We start from the raw sequence: 19,844 nt of genomic DNA on the forward strand, positions 1-19,844 counted from the left end.
CCCATCCATGGTCACCCCCACATGTTCACTCAGTCCACCTCTGCCTTCAACACCTCTTTTGTTAATCTTTCTTCTCTCATCCTTTCCATGTGTCCAAACCATCACAATGATCTTACACTGAAATAAATAAAATCAAACATATGGCAACTACTATACTATCCAGTATAAAAAGTCAACGGACATTTTTTTGTGAATTATAAAGTACAGACTGTTATTCAGGTGGTTGGAAATGAAAAACAATCTCGAAATAATACAAATTAAGGAAATTATTAGACGTAATTTCTGCAAAAGCTATGCAAACCATCAATGAAAATGAGGAATTAGGTTAGTGAAAATAAGGAGAAAAGTCGAGGCATAGTGTCCCACAGAGAAAGGGTGAAAACAAACACCAAGACTGAAAAATGAAACTATTTACTACACCTACATAACTCGGTTCCTATATCATATGAGGTTTAATTTATCTTTTTTTTTTCTTATTTAGCAACCTCACGTTTCACCCTATTAATTATGTCATCCATATATGAATCTATGAACAGTTTTGTTGTCATAATTAATTGGTGGGTTGTGTAAGGGGGAAGACTATTAGAATGGTCTATTTAAGAATTCACTGTTCATTCTAATTTATTTTTCATTATTTATCCATCATCTCTTTAATGTTTTTTTGTGAATCAATTGAAGTTGAAACTCTGTTAAGGAAGAAATTGTTTCGGACATACTCCAGTTCAGCCAATCACAAAAACGATGTTATTTCTTTCGTTAGTGAGTGTTGATGTAAACAACAGAATCGTAGACAAACTGAGACCGGTGTAATGTTTTTCTAAAAAGTGTGTGAGAAGTACAAAAAGAGTAGGAAAGTACGCTGTGCCAGTTTCGTGCATTTTGAAATTAGACATGACTGGCCTACCTTGCAAGCCTCTTTTAACCAGTTGGAATCCGTTAACTCAATTGGTTAGATTCAGAACTCGCACACCAGATATACGAAAACCAATACCACCGCATCGTCTGCGAGCTGTTGCTTTGAAACTTACTAAGCCAGTCTATGATACATCCTTGAATCCCTTGCTACCTATAAAACCAGTTAGACCCAAAATTATAAAAGCACAAGAAAATCCATTTGAAAGAATTTTGGCAAATGAATTCTATCAAATTTTGGAAAGCTCGAAAGTGGTTGCCATATTCCATAGAAATCCCATGGACCAAAAGGAGATTTACAAAATGAAACTGCTTCTCCACAAAAGCAAAATGAAGTACTTGTGGTACTCCAACACAGTAAGTAAGAAGGAATTGTAATAAGTGTTACCCAGTTTAAATAGGTACAGTAGTATGAATAAAATTAATGCTACCTGATATGGAGAGATTTACTTACTTACTTAGTTTACTTAGTGAAGATCTGAGGTCGATCCTTACAGCCGTAGTGGACTACCGCTGCTGCCAGTCCTGTTGTCCTTCCTTGCGAGGGTCAGTTGGTCTGGTAGTGTGTTTTTAGAGAACCTACTGATGGCAGTGTTTGAAGCTGTCCACCGAGCATTTAGTTTTCTCTCTCACCTCCTTTGGGAGGGCGTTGAAGATTTTTGGACCCTCATGGCCTAGGCTGGTTGCCAGTAGGGTCTTAATCCTTTCCGCCCATGCCTTATACTGTGGTAGCTAGGTCAACATGAAAATGAAATTCCTGATATTTGAGCTGAAGTAGTTCTCATGGGATGCTGAAAGTCGCTATGAGTATAATGCAATTTGAATTATCCATCTAGCTGTCCTAGTTCTCGAGATATTGCATTTTGAATGGAATTAAATCAGGCCTATTTTTTCCCAGGAAATTGGGCCGAAACGTGCGGTCTGACTAATCACCGATCAAACATAAACAATGACGGTTTTTACTGACAGGCACAATTTTATATAAAAATTTAGTATATGCTTGCATTATTTGACCTATTTTCTATTAGATATGTGATTTCCATGTAATTTGATCATAGAATTACGTTTCTATCCTTTCCAAAATTACCCACCACAGCTACGAATACCGTCAAATTACATTAAAATCACACGTTTTAAAGAATATAGTTTGAATAATTCCACTATAATAGTGTAGTTTGATCCATACCACCAGTGATCATAGATAGCGGGCAGGACAAATCGTAGCTGTGGTCCGTAATATTACGGAAGATAAAAACGTAACTTCTCTTTGATCAAATTACATGAAAATCACACATTTTAAAGAAAATAGTTGAAATAATTGAACTACAAGTCTATTACACTAATAACATAATAGTAAGGAACTTAATAGAGTGAAGTTTGATAAGATGGCGGGATGGATGTTGATGTTGTTATCCGATAATCCGACCCAATAGAAAAAAAAACTAATTAAAACCACCGATTTCTCAGCTCTACCCTAACACGCTGCCTTTATTTTGGTATTAGAATAATCCACGAGGCTAGTACTTTTCCTTTATTTTAGTTAGTTGCCAAAACTCTGAATTTATTTAGCACATTTTTTACGCTGAAACATAAACCAATTTTCGATTTACTGCTGAATGCAAGCCGCCATATTTATCTTATGTTTTTATGTACCGACATGTAACTGATGATGTAATTGTTTGAAATTTACTACGATCGTAGTAAATACACTCGCATAACATTTGTATGAATGAAATATCCGGCAGTATGTAAATTTGGCCATTTGCATGGCGTGCGCATAAAATGACGCGCTATTGTGCTCCTCATCGACGGTGGCGCCTCTGGTAGTGTTTGACCTACCTAACTGTGGTATGGCTTGATTGTAGAGGGCGTGGGGTCCGGAACAAGTCCCTCAAGGATTTTCCATGTGTAAATGGCCCTGTATCTTTCTCTCCTCCTCTGTTGAGAGTATAGGCCTAGTGCTCCCAGGCGATCCAAATAGTTGAGATCTTGCATCCCTTTGATGCGCCTGGTGTAGTTCCGTTGGACAGCTTCAAGCATCTGGATGTCTCCGCATTTGTGTGGTGACCAGAGTTGGCTACAATAGTCCAGTATCGGTTGGATAAGCGACTTCCAGAGGGTAAGCATTAGTTGAACCTCTCTTGAGGAGAAGGTCCTTAGATTGAAACAAAATTTGCGTTAATACATGAATGTCTGAAAATCTAACCATTTCCATACCAGTGGCATTTTTCATTGTAATCTGGGTTCCATTAGACTTTTAAATTTTTATCTCCAAGCCACCCCCTGTGCAATCAAAGCATAGATTTTGTTTATCCTTTCTCTACAGGTTTGCTTGGTAAATCTTTAGTTTCGACCATGGGAGGAATATAGCAATAGAAAATTATATATTAATTTTGTAAATTAAAATGTAGCAACGTAATATGCAATTATGTGTGCGGAAATGAAAAACAAAAAAAGGTGCTAAAATAGATGTCTTTAGTAACGAAGTCGTGTACGACGAATGGTACGCCATGTTTGTTATGGTAGATGCCGACATCGAAGAAATGAAAGGATGATAAATTCGTCTGAGGTAAACTAAACTAACCTAACCTAACCTGTGTTTAATAAATCATTACCTGCAAATTAGATGTCATCCGGCTCGTCCTTGTGAGAGACGGCGGGCTTTTCAACCATTCAGCTTGCGGAGTATACAAATTAATTTTTAAGTTTCTATTGCTATATTCCTCCCATGGTCGAAACTAAAGATTTACAGGTTAGGTTAGTTTAGTTTAGTTTAGTTTACCTTAGATGAATTTATCATCCTTTCATTTCTTCGACATTGGCATCTACCATAACAAACATGGCGTCCCGATCCTATGCTACCGACTTCGTTCATTAGCATATTTAGTTTGTAGCAAGGTATTTTTAATTTCATTTCAGCACACAAAATTGCATATTACGTTGATACATTTTAATTTACAAAATTAATATTTAATTTTCTATTGCTATATTCCTCCCGTGGTGTAAACTAAAGATTTACCGTTTGCTCTATTACTTTATTGAGAGATGATTTTATTCATCTCTGTGGCACCCTTGTTAATGAAGAGGGTAATTGGTTAGTTCTAGTAATTACACGATTAATGACAATGGGAAAATCAGTTATCCTTTCTTTATTATTTTATAATGTTTAATGCAGATTTCATGTAGGTACGCTTGCACTATCTTGTAATTATTATAGGATCTTGGGGCTTGGGAATCAAAACAAGTAGGAGTCCAACTTTATTCTTATCAGCAGGGAATATACAATGCTGCATTGTAAAAATAGGTTTGAGCCTGTCTCTCACTTTGCTTTGTGTGTGTGTACACAAACACATGCACTGCCTAGGACCAATGTCAGTGATGAGAGCCAGCAGAGGGTTGTGGTAAAAGCCGACAAGAGCCACCACCAGCTGACAACAGTCTTGAAACCTAACCTAACCTAACTTCTCTCTAGCTCTTCAGGTTGGTAGGACTGTGCAGTGTTGCCACTGTGATCTATGCCAGTTCCCGCAAATGAGCGAGATTTTTTCCACAAAATTCCCACAAGGAAGTCTGGATTTCCACATTTTCCCCCACAAAAAGAGGGAATTATTATATACAGAAAAAAGTTTATTGCAACATATAATTTGCTCACAAAACATCCCTTGTGAGCTAATTTCTCACACGAATTTGTGGAAAATTCCCACAAAATGGCATCAATGGTGGGACAGGTAACGCGCCTGGCGGAGGGTGATTGAACCAAACTGGAACTAGCTAAGATGGCAGCGACAAGTCCAATGTGTTGTCGGCAAACTAAACTTGAATGTATTACATGATCTGTTCATTCAAATGTGCTAAATATTTGTGCAGGAATGCAATACAACACAAAGAATTGAAAACAAATTATTTTGTCAGCAATCCATTCAGTTTTCGGCATTTTTTAGCCTGTTGTCGGCTGGTGACAGCCCTTGTCGACTTTTACCATGACCACCAGCACATTGTGGACAAGCAAGATGGATAAGAGAATCATTTATATATATTCTGTTAAAGCTATGTAATCCTTATATATTTTTTTTTCTCCATTTTAGGTTGCAAAGCTTGCAATGAGCGGAACTTACTACGAACCACTTCTGCCTCTCTATCAGTCGCACACGGCAACAGTCGTGAGTGAGGAGAACTCCGTTGCAAAGGTTAGAAGTTATCGCACAGCTCAACATAATTGACAGTATATGTTATTTTTACTTGGTCATGTCTCTCCAATCAGGAATAAATGAGAAAAAGAGTGCAAATTGGGAAGAAACTACAGTATATCGATTCAGGTGCAAATACCTAAAATAAAGGTTATCTCTATTCCATCCCTTTCCTTTCTCACACTTTCTCTTGCTCACCTCTTTCTTATTCCTTTCTCTCTATTCCCTGTCCTTATTTTATCTTACTTTGGTTCTTTATGTGTAAAAAAAAAAGAGAGATAGAGAGGAACTAAGATGAGAGGGAGGAAAGGGTGGTGGGTGGGAGTGGGTACGTGCCTTTGACTTGGCTACCTCCCAAATAAGGGGGGAAAAAATCCCTTGGTGTATAGGTTATTCTTTATTTAAGTTACTAGTGTCTGGATGATACTGTGATGCATGGAAGGAAGTGGGTGTGGGATAGGGGGGAGTGAGGGAGTATGTGTGAATGATATTTTGAAGCAGCCTGAAAGGATTTCTCCCTGTCTTCCTCTTTTTATGCATGAGAGGACAGAGAGAGGGGAATCACTAATTAAATGAAGCTGCTTTCCTGTGGACGTGCTCTGTCTTGCTGCATTGCTTATGACCCAGGGCAGTTGGTGAGATGTAAGGATGACCCATCATCCATGAGGAGCCAAGAAAAAAGGGAAGGGTGGTGAATGGGAGTGGAGTTATGCCTTTTGACTTTGGTTACTTCCCTTGTAAGGGGAAAAAGCCCTTGGTATATGTATGTATGTATTATTATAATTGATCTTTAAAAAAAATAGTACATTATAGATTCAAAGATTTAAAAAAAAAAGATTAATGGAACTTTCTAACTTTGCATTTGTTCTTTTGATAGCTATTATAAGTGACCTTAAAAAAAAAAAAATAGTACATTATAAATTCAGAGATGTTTAAAAAAAAGACTAGTGGAACTTTCTAAATTTGTATTTGTTCTTTTGATAGCTATTATAAGTGACCTTAAAAGAAAATAGTACATTATAAATTCAGAGATGTAAAGAAAAAAGACTAGTACAACTTTATAACTTTGTATTTGTTCTTTTGATAGGTATTATAAGTGACCTAAAAAAAAAATGAATACCTTTTAGATTCAGAGATCTTAAAAAAAAAGAAAGACTAGTGGAACTGTCTAACTTTATTTATTCTTTTGATAGCTATTATAAGTGACAAAAAAAAAATAAATGATAATAATAATAACACATTATAAATTCAGAGATGTAAAGAAAAAAGACTAGTGCAACTTTCAAACATTGTATTTGTTCTTTTGGTAGCTATTAAAGTTGGAGAAGAAGATGCCAGGCGTTATACTGATGGGAGCTTTGGTTGAAGGCCGACTCATGAGCGTCACAGACTTGAAACGCTACGCAGCTCTGCCGCCGCTAGAGGTGCTCCAAGGACAGCTCGTCGGTATTTTAGGCGCTCCTGCACAGAGGATCTCGTATAACCTCACACACCACCAGGTAGTGTATTTGTTCTAACAATCATCGGCATGTACTCGTATCCGAGTATCATAGTTTCCAGTCCCAATAGAAGATTGAATAGATGAGGGGGTCATAATAGGTTAGTTATTGTCAGGGTGGTGAGCCTTCTCATGACTCATAAGGCCAATTTATGCCCTGAACAATCGAGGGCACTGATCGCACTGAATCGTGGGAGGTGGTTGTTTTAATAGACATCATACAAAGGTGTTGGTCTATGAGTGTTTGGCTCCCCCCCTGTGTAAGGGGGAAAAAAAGCCTTTGGTATATGTATATGTATGTATGTAGGGGATGGAATAGGTGGGAGTGGTTTCTATGCCTTTGTCTTTTGGCTACCTCCTGTGTAAAGCCTTATTATCAAGTCATTCGGTCTGTCCTTTGTCCCACACTAATAATGTGTGCAAAAACCATACACGAATTTAAGAGCAAACTAGACACTGCGAAATGCAAAGACAGGACACCATGAGCGTAGCTCCCCTTCCTGTTAGATACAACTAGGTAAATACATGGCTTGATGGTGCAGTGGTAGCATTCGCAACTACTGTTGCTGTATTAAGAAATGGTTAGACAACTTTATGGATAGGTATGACAGGTGGTAATGAGCATGAAACGGCTTAGTGTAGGCCTTATGGTCTCTTGCAATCTCATTCATTCTTATGTTCCAGCGGTCTGAGTTCAGATACCACCCAGGACTGAAATAACTTTATTATTGCTGCAGTGTGAGCTAGTACTTCAGTTTTTGTGGATGGGGAGTTGGGAGTGTGTGTGTGTGTGTAAGGTCACAGTATTACCCATAGATTAGGCATATATGAGCTCTGAACTTTCCTCCAGGAGGGTAATAACTGCCGATCACGAGTCCAACTTGTGATCCAAGACAATGGTGAATGACAACTCATAGCTGTCAAATGATTCTCAGGTAAAATTGATAGGACCATTGATGACTTCTAAGAAGCTGGAGGTTTCCAGTCTGTGGATCTTAAGGAAACACTAATATATAATTTGTTATAGAGAAAGTATATGCCTAACATGAAAGACACTTGTAGGATTTTACAAAGGCGGAGCATTGCCGACAGGAAACCTTTTGGTCCATAACTAGGTTGGATGAAAAAAAGTATTATAATAATGATAAATAAATAAATAAAAAATATAATATAAATAATAATAAATAGAATAAATAAATGAATGCATAGGTATAGTTAAGTAATAAAAATGTAAATAGTAAATAATAATAAATTGACATAACTAATAATAAATGTGAATGAAGCAAATAATAATAAACAAACAGACAAATGATAACAAAACAAATACTCGTACTGCATGGTTCAATACATTATAAAATGATTCATAGTAGAAGGACCAATAGTGGGAATTAGCATAGGCTAGTTCTGTTGGAAGGATGTCAGATAGAATCGTCTCCCTCCCATCCATCTTGAAACCCTGTGAACTTGCGTCCATTAGGAGATTGACCTTGAAGAGGTCTTTCATTTGGAGGTTGACCTTGAAAGGGTCTTCCATTTGGAGGTTGACCTTGAAAGGGGGGGGGGTCTTCCATTTGGAGGTTGACCTTGAAAGGGGAGTCTTCCATTTGGAGGTTGACCTTGAAAGGGGGGTCTTCCATTTGGAGGTTGACCTTGAAGGGGTCTTCCATTTGGAGGTTGACCTTGAAGGGGTCCTCCAGTTGGAGGTGGACCTTGAAGGGGTCTTCCATTTAGAGGTTGACCTTGAAGGGGTCTTCCATTTGGAGGTTGACCTTGAAGGGGGTTCTTCCATTTGGAGGTTGACCTTGAAGGGATCTTCCATTTGGAGGTTGACCTTGAAGGGATCTTCCATTTTGAGGTTGACCTTGAAGGGGTCCTCCAGTTGGAGGTTGTCCTTGATGGGGTCTTCCATATGGAGGTGGACCTTGAAGGGCTTGACACCTCATCTTAAAACTGGGCCCAAGGTTTCTCTGTGTCAGCTTCATCTGAGGAGCTGGGCATGTTCCTCGGTGCATTCCTCTTTAGTTTGGCCGCAGTTAGCATTCCCAAACTATTAAAGCTTAAGAGACAGGTTCATACCGAAATAAAAGTCCGGTATGTATATACGAGGGAGGGAGGAGGGTGGAGGGGAGTGGAATATATAGGAAATGGAATGGGTGGGAGTGGTTTCTATGCCTTTTTCTTTTTTGGCTCCCCCCTGTGTAGGGGGAAAAAGCCTTTGGTATATGTATGTATGTATATATGATGTATTGAGGAAAAGAGATGGGTTAGCTTAGCTCCTTTCCTGTATACTACAATCAGTTGTAGTAGTATACCTAATGACTGCAAGGTTCCTGTATAGACAACATTAAGGCTATGAATTGTTAATATTACCATTTTATATTTTTGTGCTTATAGATTTCTTAGATGATTTTGAATCTGTTTTATATTCTTGATCAGCATATAGGTACATGTAGTAAATGTACATACATATGCCAAAGGCTTTTTCCCCCATACAAGGGAGGTAGCCAAAAAGAAAAAGGCACAAAAACCATTCCCACCCATTCCATCCCTAAATACACTCCACTCCCCTCCACCCTCCCTCTCATCTTGACACCTCCTGGATGACAGGTCATCCCTATATCTTGTCCACTGCCCTGGTCACAAGTAGTGTTGAAAGACACAGCACATTCACAGCAAGGCAGCTTCATATAATCGGCGACCCCCCCCCCTCTCCGTCTTCTCATGCAGAAAAGGAGAAGGCGGGGAGAAATCCCTCCGGGCTGCGTCAAATTTTTTCTCACACATACTACCTCACCCCTCATCCCCCCACCCATTCCAACCTAACTACTAGGAGTAGTAAATGTAACTACCTAATAAATCTCCTTTTATTACAGACTGAATTGTCGTCTGCGTTAAGCCGATTCATCTCAGACCAGACGCAGCCACCTCAAGATGAAGAAAAGAAGGAGTAAAGGGAGATAGTTATTGTTAGAAATGTTTATAATGTACAGATGCAGTTTGAGTTTATTAAATAATTTTTTTCACATTCATTTGTTTTCATCCCCTTATTAGATGTGTGTAGAATAATGTTTACGTTAAGAGATAGGACAGCTGCAAATGCAGTGTGACACTGTTTACACACTTGGTGGCACTGTTGATAGAACACTGGACTGCCAGTATGGTGGTGCCCGCAGTACTTAGTTTGAATCCTGCCCAGGGCCGAAATTATTTCGGTATCACTGCGCTTTGGGTCGTTACTCTGACTCTCGTGGGCAGGGAGTTGGGTGTGTGTGCGTGTAAGGTCATAGCATTACCCATAGATCGGTCATACGAGCTCTGAGCTCTCTTCCAGGAGGGAAATAGCTGTCGATCACGAGTCCAACACGTGATCAAAGAAGACCAAGGTGCATACTTATCACTGTACAAACGTTGTCATATGACCCAGATCAAACTGTATTTCTGTTGCAGTGTATCCAACAATTCTATCTGTATACCAAGTGGTTTTTCCCTCTTATAAGGGTGGTAGCCAAGTGAAGGCACATACCCACTCCCATCCATCACCCTTGCCTCCCTCTCATCTTAGCTCCTCCTGGATGAAGGGTCAATCTTGTCTTCCACCCACAGCCCTGGGTCAGAAGCAATGCAGCAAGACACAGCACAATGTCCACAGCAAAGTTACATCAACAATTAAAAGAAAATATATAGAATATCTAAATGGCATAAAACAAAATCTTGGGAACAGAAAGTGACCACTAAAACAACAGCATATCAGGACAATTGCCCCCTAGGACAATTACCCCCTAGGACATTTCCCCCAGAGGACAATTACCCCCAAGGACATTTCCCCCTGTTGACAATTTCCCCCATTGACAATTGCCCCCTAGAACATTTCCCCCATTGACAATTGCCCCCTAGGACATTTACCCCATTGACAATTGCCCCCTAGGACATTTACCCCCATTGACAATTGCCATAACATTGTTCAAAAACCAAAATCCTCCCAATAGAGCAGGTTATGAGAATAAGTGCATTAGTCTGTGCTAGAGCCATGTAACGTTAAGGGTTGATTCACACTATCGGTCCAGTCGCGCTCCGCTCTCGGTTCTGAGGTATTCACACATACGGTCCACTCTCGCTCCCGTCATTGCCCCTCCCTCGACACCAGTAGAAGTCTTACCATCAGTTACGAAGGATGTGTGACTTTTCTGACGCCGAGTTGGCAATAATCGCTATTGCACTTGATGAAGAAGAAGAAGGAAAACAAAATAGAAAAAGAAAGAGATTGTGGGTTCATCCTATGTTGCAAGATAGGAAGACTGAATGAAATTTCATACTCTGCATCCTCGTCTTATTGATGATGAGAATAAAGTCCACAGCTATTTCAGAATGAACAAAGGAACATTTGAGAAAATACTATCCAAAATTGAAGATGACCTGAAATGTACCAGAAGATGCTGCACTTCCTGGCACTGATGTGCTTGCACCATACGTTGTAGTGGGAGATGAGGCTTTCCCGCTGAAGAGAAATTTGATGAGGCCCTACCCAGGTTCACAGACTGAACATAAGGTAGAGAAGAGGATTTTTAAATTATAGATTATCTAGAGCCAGGAGGATAGTTGAGTGCACATTTGGTATTCTAGTGCAAACCTTCAGAATATATCTAAGGAAACTTAAAGCTATGCCTTCTAACGCTAATGCAATCATTACAACAACATGCATACTTCACAATCTGATACACCCAAATGCTGTTGCATTACCAGATACTGTTGTCATGCCTCCATCAGGCACAGTACGTCCAATGAGAGGAAGGGGGGGAAATGCTACAAAGGAGGCTTTTGGCATGAAAGAAACATTGAAAGATTATTTCAACTCCCCAGCTGGATCAATGCCTTGGCAAAATGATAGAATATAGGTAGACAAACAAACTTGTTAGGAATATTTGTTGAGTGAGCTAAGGAGATGCATTTCCGCAGTGGATAATAGGCTTTTATTATACATATGGAATTTCTTTCTTCGGTTAATAATGTGTATTTTTTCTCTCAGTGCCTTGGCAATATGATGAGTATGCAAACATTATTGTATAGGAAAATTGTTTAGTGAGGATAGGAAATCCATTTCCACAGTGGACATTAGGCTATTGTATGGAATTTCTTACCTTCACAACCCAGCTGCCTGTTTATTTCAACACAGCTTCCTCTTTTCGCCACGTTATCACAGTAGTGCAGCCAAGTCAGGTCATACAGCTCTGGTTTACCTTTTGACTAATTCTCTTAGCATTTCATCTAAATCCACAAAATTAAAGTAAGTTTTGTAGGTTATATTTTATTCAGTTGGTCCTTATGTACATCCTAGCTGTACGCATTGTCATTGTATCAGTGATAGATAAAAAGAAAACGTATTTTTATCATTTTTCTAACTTGCTCATTATCCCATTGTTTTCTTCGGATTACACAGGGGAACACTTTTTCAGTAACTTTGAGTTGCATTGGATATTTTAACGGATTTTGAAAGAGTTTTAGGCACTGATTCCAAATCTGAAATAGTTTTTCTCTAAAAGCTCTAGTTTGTATGCAATTTGAGGTTAATGAAATTGTACATATGTGAACTTGCGTAAACCATGTATAAGCATTTTAACGTCCATATATATAGATAGTTTCTAATATTTTGATCATTCTTCTTTTGTTTCAGTTCAAACATGGCTTCCAGAATGAGACATCATTGCAGAAACAAGCCTGATGCCTTCTGCTACATATGTGGATGCTACACACTCAATCGTCAGAGACGTAACATATCCTCGTTCGTCAAGCGTGCCTACAAGGCATATTTTGAAGTTCATCTTGGTGATCAAGACAAGCAATGGGCTCCTCATGTTGTGTGCCACAATTGTGAGGAAATGCTTCGAGACTGGACCAAAGGAAAACGCAAAGGTCTGCCTTTTGGAGTTCCAATGATTTGGCGCGAACCCACCAACCATGTAACTGACTGTTATTTCTGCATGGTAAACACAACGGGTGTTGGGAAGAAAAACCGACATAAGATTACGTATCCGAACATTCCCTCAGCTATTCGGCCTGTTCCGCACTCTGAAGAAGTACCTGTTCCAGTTTTCAAAGGCTTGCCTTCATTGGACGATAAAGACATTGGACATGATACAAGCCAGCAAGACAGTTGTGACAGTGAATTGTCAGAAAAGTGTTCACAATCGGAGGACTGTTCTTCAGACACTGAACCTTTCCCCGTCCCTAAGCCTCTTCCCCAGGCTGAACTGAATGATTTAGTGCGGGATTTAGGTCTTTCAAAGAAAGCAGCAGAGCTTTTGGCATCAAGATTACAAGGCAGAAATCTTGTTGATCACTCTGCTAAAGTATCATATTTCAGAAAGCGTGACCAGCTTTTTGTGACCTTCTTTTCAAAAGACAGACAGTTTGTTTACTGCCATGACATCTCAGGGCTTCTCAAAGAACTGGGTGTACCTTACTATAGTCCTGCTGAATGGAGACTCTTTTTAGACAGTTCAAAACGCAGTCTAAAGTGTGTTCTTTTACATAATGGCAATGTTTATGGAGCAGTACCTGTCAGTCACTCAGTGCATTTGTGGGAAGACTATGATGATATGAGAATGGTCATGGACTTATTAAAGTATCATGAGCACAATTGGATAATTTGTGTAGACTTAAAGATGGTCAACTTTCTTCTTGGACAACAGAAAGGTTTCACCAAGTTTCCATGTTTCCTCTGTATGTGGGACAGCCGAGCACGAGACAGACATTGGGTCCAGAAGGACTGGCCTATTCGTGACACCCTTGAAGCAGGCATGCCAAATATCATACAAGACCCAATTGTAAACAGAGATAAGATCATCTTTCCTCCTCTTCACATCAAATTAGGTTTGATGAAACAATTTGTCAAGGCACTGGAAACCGAAGGTGAATGTTTCCAACACATCATCACAGCTTTACCAGGGTTATCATTTGAGAAGATCAAAGCAGGCGTGTTTGATGGCCCACAGATTCGAACCCTAATTCGTGATGATCAGTTTGTTGCTAAGATGACCGCTTTAGAAAGGGCAGCATGGTTATCCTTTGTGGCAGTCGTTCAGAACTTCCTTGGAAACAATAAGGCGGAGAACTACAGTGAACTTGTGAACAGAATGCTCCTCGCTTTTCGTGATCTCGGGTGCAACATGAGCATCAAGCTTCATTTTTTGAACAGCCACCTTGATCAGTTCCCTGACAACCTGGGGGCTGTGAGTGACGAACAAGGAGAACGATTCCACCAAGACCTAAAGATCATGGAAGAACGCTACCAAGGGCGCTGGGACAAAAGTATGATGGCTGACTACTGCTGGAGCATTAAACGAAATTGCCCAGATGAAATGTACAAACGCAAAAGTTACAAACGCAAATTCCTGCCTGAAAAAAAATACACAAAGAAATTGATAAGCTTCCATCAGCTGTGGTGATGTTCTGAAGGATGCTAATCTAACTTTGGGATAGATGTTCTGTTAATGTTCTGTTTCTTTTGCCTTAATAAATGTACAGAAATGGCTTTCATACTGTTTTGAGATTCAAGTGAACAAAAGAATTGTGGCTGATATTGCAATTTCCTATAATAACGAAAATTTAAAAAATAAATAAAAATGTCAAATTGCATAAAATCTGTAGCTTGCAGACAAAACCCGACTTCAGATTTGAAATCAGCACACTCAAGTTGACTATAGAAAAGTCTTTTTTTAAATGCAACAAAATGAGTGTTCCCCAGTGTTATCCATGGTTTGGTAGGACAGAAGGTAACACTACTTAATTATATAAAGGCTAAATCTCGACTGGAGTGGAGCAGGAGGAACAGGACCGTGGCAACTGAGTTCACACTGGCGCTCACGCTCTCGCTCCAGTAAAAGTATCTTTTGACGGAACCGTGACCGGAGCGAGAGCAGAGCAAGAGCGCCAGTGTGAATGCTTCCACTGAAATTAGTGAGACAATATTGGACCGGACTGAGAGAGGAGCGCGACCGGACCGATAGTGTGAATCAAGCCTTAAAATGAGTGAAACATTACGAGAAAATCTTTATATACATGTAAAGAGAAATGTTTTAAAAATATAGAAGAGACGATGAATTTTGACAATAGTGTTGAACGAAACATTCTGATTTTTTTTTTAATCACGTGGAGAGAAAGATGTTTTAAGAATATGATAAAAAATATGATGCGACGTGACGTCATAACGTCGGCATCAGAGCGCGGGAAGATTTTTCGGTCCTTGTGTATGGTCATCGCGAATAAAACTAAAAATTAATATGAAGCAAGACGTCGACATAGAAAACCAAAATCGACGACATTATGCCTAATGTGAAAATGGAAATTGACGGCATTTTTGCCTAGTGTGAAGATAAAAACCGACGGTAATTTTGCCTAGTGTGAAGATGGAAATCGACAGCAGTTTTGCTCAGTGTGAACATGGAAATCAACTGTATTTTTGCCTAGTGTGAAGATGGAAATTGTATTTTTGCCTGGTGTGAAGATGAAAATCGCCGGCATTTTTGCTTAGTGTGATGATAGTAATCGACGGTATTTTGCCTAGTGTGAAGATGAAAATAGCCGGGAGTTTTGTTTAGTGTGAAGATAGCAATCGACGGTATTTTTGCCTAGTTTAAGACGACATGAACGGTAAAGATGTCATGGTATCAGGGAACGAAATTTTCAGGTCAGCACGTGGCCTTACGTAATACTGAACGAAACATTCTGAGAAAGGCGTGTAGAGAAAACTGTTTTAAGAAGAAAAGACGATGAACTTTGACAATTGTGTTCTTATTCAAACTGAGCGAAACATTACGAGAAAATCTTTAAATACATGTGAAGAGAAACGTTTTAAAAGTATGGAAGAGACGATGAGTTTTGACAATTGTGTTGAACGAGACATTCTGAGATTTTTTTAAACACGTGGAAAAATGTTTTAAAAATTTAGAAAAAATATGCGACGTGACGTCATAACGTCGGCATCAGAGCGCGGGAAGATTTTCGGTCCTTGTGTATGGTCATCGCGAATAAAACAAAAAATAAATGTGTAGGAAGACGTCGACATAAAAAACCAAAATCGACTACATTTTGCCTAATGTGAAGATGGAAATTGACGGCATTTTTTAATAGTGTGCAGATAAAAATCGACGGTAATTTTGCCTAGTATGAAGATGGATATCGACGGCAGTTTTGCTTAGTGTGAACATGGAAATCAACGGTATTTTTGCCTAGTGTGAAGATGGAAATTGTATTTTTGCCTAGTGTGAAGATGAAAATCGACGACATTTTTGCCTAGTGTGAAGGTAGTAATCAACGGTATTTTGCCTAGTGTGAAGATGAAAATCGCCGGCAGTTTTGCTTAGTGTGAAGATAGTAATCGACGGTATTTTTGCGTAGTATGAAGATGGAAATCGACGTCGGTGTTGCCCTGTGTCAAGGAGGAAATCAACGGTATTTTTGCCTAGTGTGAAGATGGAAATCGACGGTGTTTTTGCCTAGCTTAAGACGACATGAGAGTTAAAGATGTAATGGTATCAGGGAACGAGATTTTCAGGTCAGCAGTGGCCTTACGTAACACCGAACGAAACATTCTGAGAGAGCCGTTTAGAGAAAACTGTTTTAAGAAGAAAAGATGATGAATTTTGACAATTGTGTTCATAGAAGAGACAATGAATTTTGACAATTGTGTTGAACGAGGCATTCTGAGAAAATTTCTGAACACGTGGAAAGAAAGATGTTTTAAAAATATAGAAAATATATGCGACATGACGTCATAACGTCGGCATCAGAGCGCGGAAATATTTTTTGGTCCTTGTGTATGGTCATCGCGAATAAAACAAAAAATAAATGTGAAGGAAGACGTCGGCATAAAAAACCAAAATCGACGGCATTTTGCCTAGTATGAAGATGGAAATCGACGGCATTTTTGCCTAGTGTGAAGATAAAAATCGACGGTAATTTTGCCTAGTGTGAACATGGAAATCGACGGCAGTTTTGCCTAGTGTGAAGATAAAAATCGACGGTAATTTTGCCTAGTGTGAACATGGAAATCGACGGCAGTTTTGCCTAGCGTGAAGGTGGAAATCGACGGCAGTTTTGCTTAGTGTGAATATGGAAATCAACGATATTTTTGCCCAGTGTGAGGATGGAAATCGACGGTATTTTTGCCTAGTGTGAAGATCAAAATCGACAGTATTTTTGCCTAGTGTGAAGATGAAAGTCGACGGTATTTTTGCCTAGTGTGCAGATGGAAATCGACGGCAGTTTTGCTTAGTGTGAACATGGAAATCAACGGTATTTTGCCCAGTGTGAAGATGGAAATCGACGGCAGTTTTGCTTAGTGTGAACATGGAAGTCAACGGTATTTTTGCCCAGTGTGAACATAGAAATCGACGGCATTTTTTGCCTTGTGTGAAGTTGAAAATCGACGGTATTTTTGCCTAATGTGAAGATGGAAATCGACGGCAGTTTTGCTTAGTGTGAAGATAGAAATCGAAGGTATTTTGCCTAGTGCGAAGATGAAAATTGCCGGCAGGTTTGCTTAGTGAGCAGATAGTAATCGACGGTAGTTTTGCCTAGTGTGAAGATGGAAATCGACGGCCCTGTGTCAAGGAGGAAATCGACGATATTTTTGCCTAATGTGAAGATGGAAATCGACGGTGTTTTTGTCTAGTTTAAGACAACATGAAAAGTAAAGATGTCATGGTATCAGGACACGAAATTTTCAGGTCAGTACGTGGCCACACGTAACACCGAACGAAACATTCTGAGAGAGCCGTGTAGAGAAAAATGTTGTAAGAAGAAAAGATGATGAATTTTGACAATTATAATCTTATCAAAACTGAGAGAAACATTACGAGAAAATACTTTAATACATGTAAAGAGAAACGTTCTAAAAATATAGAAGAGACGGTGAATTTTGACAATTGTGTTGTACGAGACATTCTGAGAAAATTTCTAAACACGTGGAAAGAAAGATTTTTTAAAATTATAGATGCGACATGACATCATAACGTCGGCATCAGAGAGCGGGAAGATTTTTCGGTCCTAGTGTATGGTCGTCGCGAATAAAACAAAAAATAAATGTGAAGCATGACGTCGACATAGAAAACCAAAATCGACGGCATTTTGCCTAATGTGAAAATGGAAATTGACGGCATTTTTGCCTGGTATAAAGATAAAAATCTACGGTAATTTTGGCTAGTGTGAAGATGAAAATCAACGGCAGTTTTGCTCAGTGTGAACATGGAAATCAACTATTTTTGCCTAGTGTGAAGGTGGAAATCGACTGTATTTTTGCTTAATGTGAAGATGAAAATCTACGGTATTTTTGCTCAATGTTAAGATGAAAATCGACGGTATTTTTGCCTAGTGTGAAGATGGAAATCGACTATATTTTGACTAGTGTGCAGATGAAAATCGCCGGCAGTTTTGCTTAGTGTGAAGATAGTAATCGACGGTATTTTGCCTAGTGTGAGGATGAAAATCGCCAGCAGTTTTGCTTAGTGTGAAGATAGTAATCGACGGTATTTTTGCCTAGTGTGAAGATGGAAATCGACGGCAGTTTTGCCCTGTGTCAAGGAGGAAATCGTCGGTATTTTTGCCTAGTGTAAAGATGGAAATCGACGGTGTTTTTCCCTAGTGTGAAGATGGAAATCGACGGTGTTTTTGCCTAGTTTAAGACATGAAAGGTAAAGATGTCATGGTATCAGGGAAACTGTTGTAAGAAAATAGTTGTAAGAAGAAAAGATGATGAATTTTGACAATTGCGCTATCAAAACTGAGCGAAACATTACGAGAAAATCTTTAAATACATGTATAGAGAAACGTTTTAAGAATATAGAAGAGACGATGAATTTTGACAATTGTGTTGTACGAGACATTCTGAGAAAATTTCTAAACACGTGGAAAGAAAGATGTTTTAAAACTATAGAAATTATATGCGACGTGATGTACAAAGGATTACAAAGGCGGAGCATGCCGACAGGAGACCTTTTGATCCATATCTAGGTCGGATGCCAAAAAAAAAAATCATATTAGTAATAAAATAATAAATAAAAACTATAATAATGTAAATAACAAATAAAATACATAAATAAATGCATATGTATAGTTAAAATGATAAACAAACAGGTAAATAGTAAATAATAAATTAACATATAACTAATAATAAATGAAAATCAGACAGACAAATGATAAAAAAACAAAAACAGATAATATAAGATAAATTATAATCATTACAGCATCTTAAGTATTTATCTAAATGATTCTTAAAGCTTTGAACTGAACTACATTGCACTACCTGTGCAGGAAGTTTATTCCATTCATTAACTACACGGTTGGCAAAGTTGTTTCTACCTACTTCAAAATTGAATCTATTTCCGGACAGTTTGAGACCATTGTTTCTTGTCTGATTCTCATTCAATGTGAACATTTTGTCACTTTTGATGTTGTCAATTCCCTTTAAAATCTTAAAGACCTGTATCAAGTCACCTCTGAGTCTACGCTTTTTTAGGGAAAACAAATTCATGTGCTTTAGTCGATTTTCATATGATTTATTTTTTATATTTGGAATCAGTTTTGTGGCTCGCCGTTGTACTTTTTCCAGTCTGTCAATGTCTTTAATGAGATTCGGTGACCATACGGAAACAGCATATTCCAAATGTGGACGAACTAACGATTTATATAGCTTGTTAATGAGTGATGGACTTTTGAAATCAAAAGATCGCGCAATCAGTCCCAGAATCTTATTTGCTTTCTCAGAGGCTGAAATACATTGCTTGGATGATTTGAGGTCGCTACTGATAATTACGCCGAGATCTTTTTCACTATCCACTTTTGTTAACGAATTTCCAAATAACTTGTAATCGTACTTACTGTTATTTTTACCTATGTGCATTACCTTGCATTTACTTGTGTTATATTTCATTAGCCACTTTTCAGACCATTGCTGTAATTGATCTAAATCTTCTTGAATATCTAATTTGTTTGATTGAGTGATCATTTGCCACTCCGCACAGTTTTGTATCATCAGCAAATTTGGAAACAGTAGATTTTAGTCCATGGTCTATATCATTTATATATACTATGAATAGAAGTGGCCCAAGAACGGAACCCTGAGGAACTCCACTTGCAACACTTTTCCATCCAGAAGTTTTTCCATTTAAAACAACTCTCTGTTTTTGACCATTCAACCAATTACTAGTCCAACCTAATAGGCTACCACTTATTCCATGCAAAGCTAGTTTAGT

General features: G+C 38.6%; 1 protein-coding gene across 2 annotated transcripts in view; it reads left to right on the forward strand.

Moving 5' to 3' along the window:
- The first annotated feature begins 639 nt into the window (after nt 1–639).
- LOC143020841 (large ribosomal subunit protein uL10m-like) overlaps nt 640–19,844 on the forward strand; it is a 30,197-nt gene continuing 10,992 nt past the window's right edge. Inside the window, exons 1-4 of one of the 2 annotated variants that reach the window (XM_076177675.1) lie at nt 691–1,269; nt 4,998–5,099; nt 6,410–6,598; nt 9,471–9,620. In XM_076177675.1, coding sequence (XP_076033790.1) covers nt 892–1,269; nt 4,998–5,099; nt 6,410–6,598; nt 9,471–9,548 — 747 coding nt within the window. In that variant the 5' untranslated portion in view covers nt 691–891 and the 3' untranslated portion in view covers nt 9,549–9,620. Of the gene's footprint in view, nt 1,270–4,997; nt 5,100–6,409; nt 6,599–9,470; nt 9,621–19,844 lie in introns of those variants that run through there. The other variant, XM_076177676.1, reaches the window with a different exon arrangement.

This window comes from Oratosquilla oratoria, chromosome 40 (genome assembly GCF_046742065.1).
Source record: "Oratosquilla oratoria isolate Oo_2021 chromosome 40, ASM4674206v1, whole genome shotgun sequence".
In the NCBI taxonomy this organism is placed as follows: Eukaryota; Metazoa; Arthropoda; class Malacostraca; order Stomatopoda; family Squillidae; genus Oratosquilla; species Oratosquilla oratoria.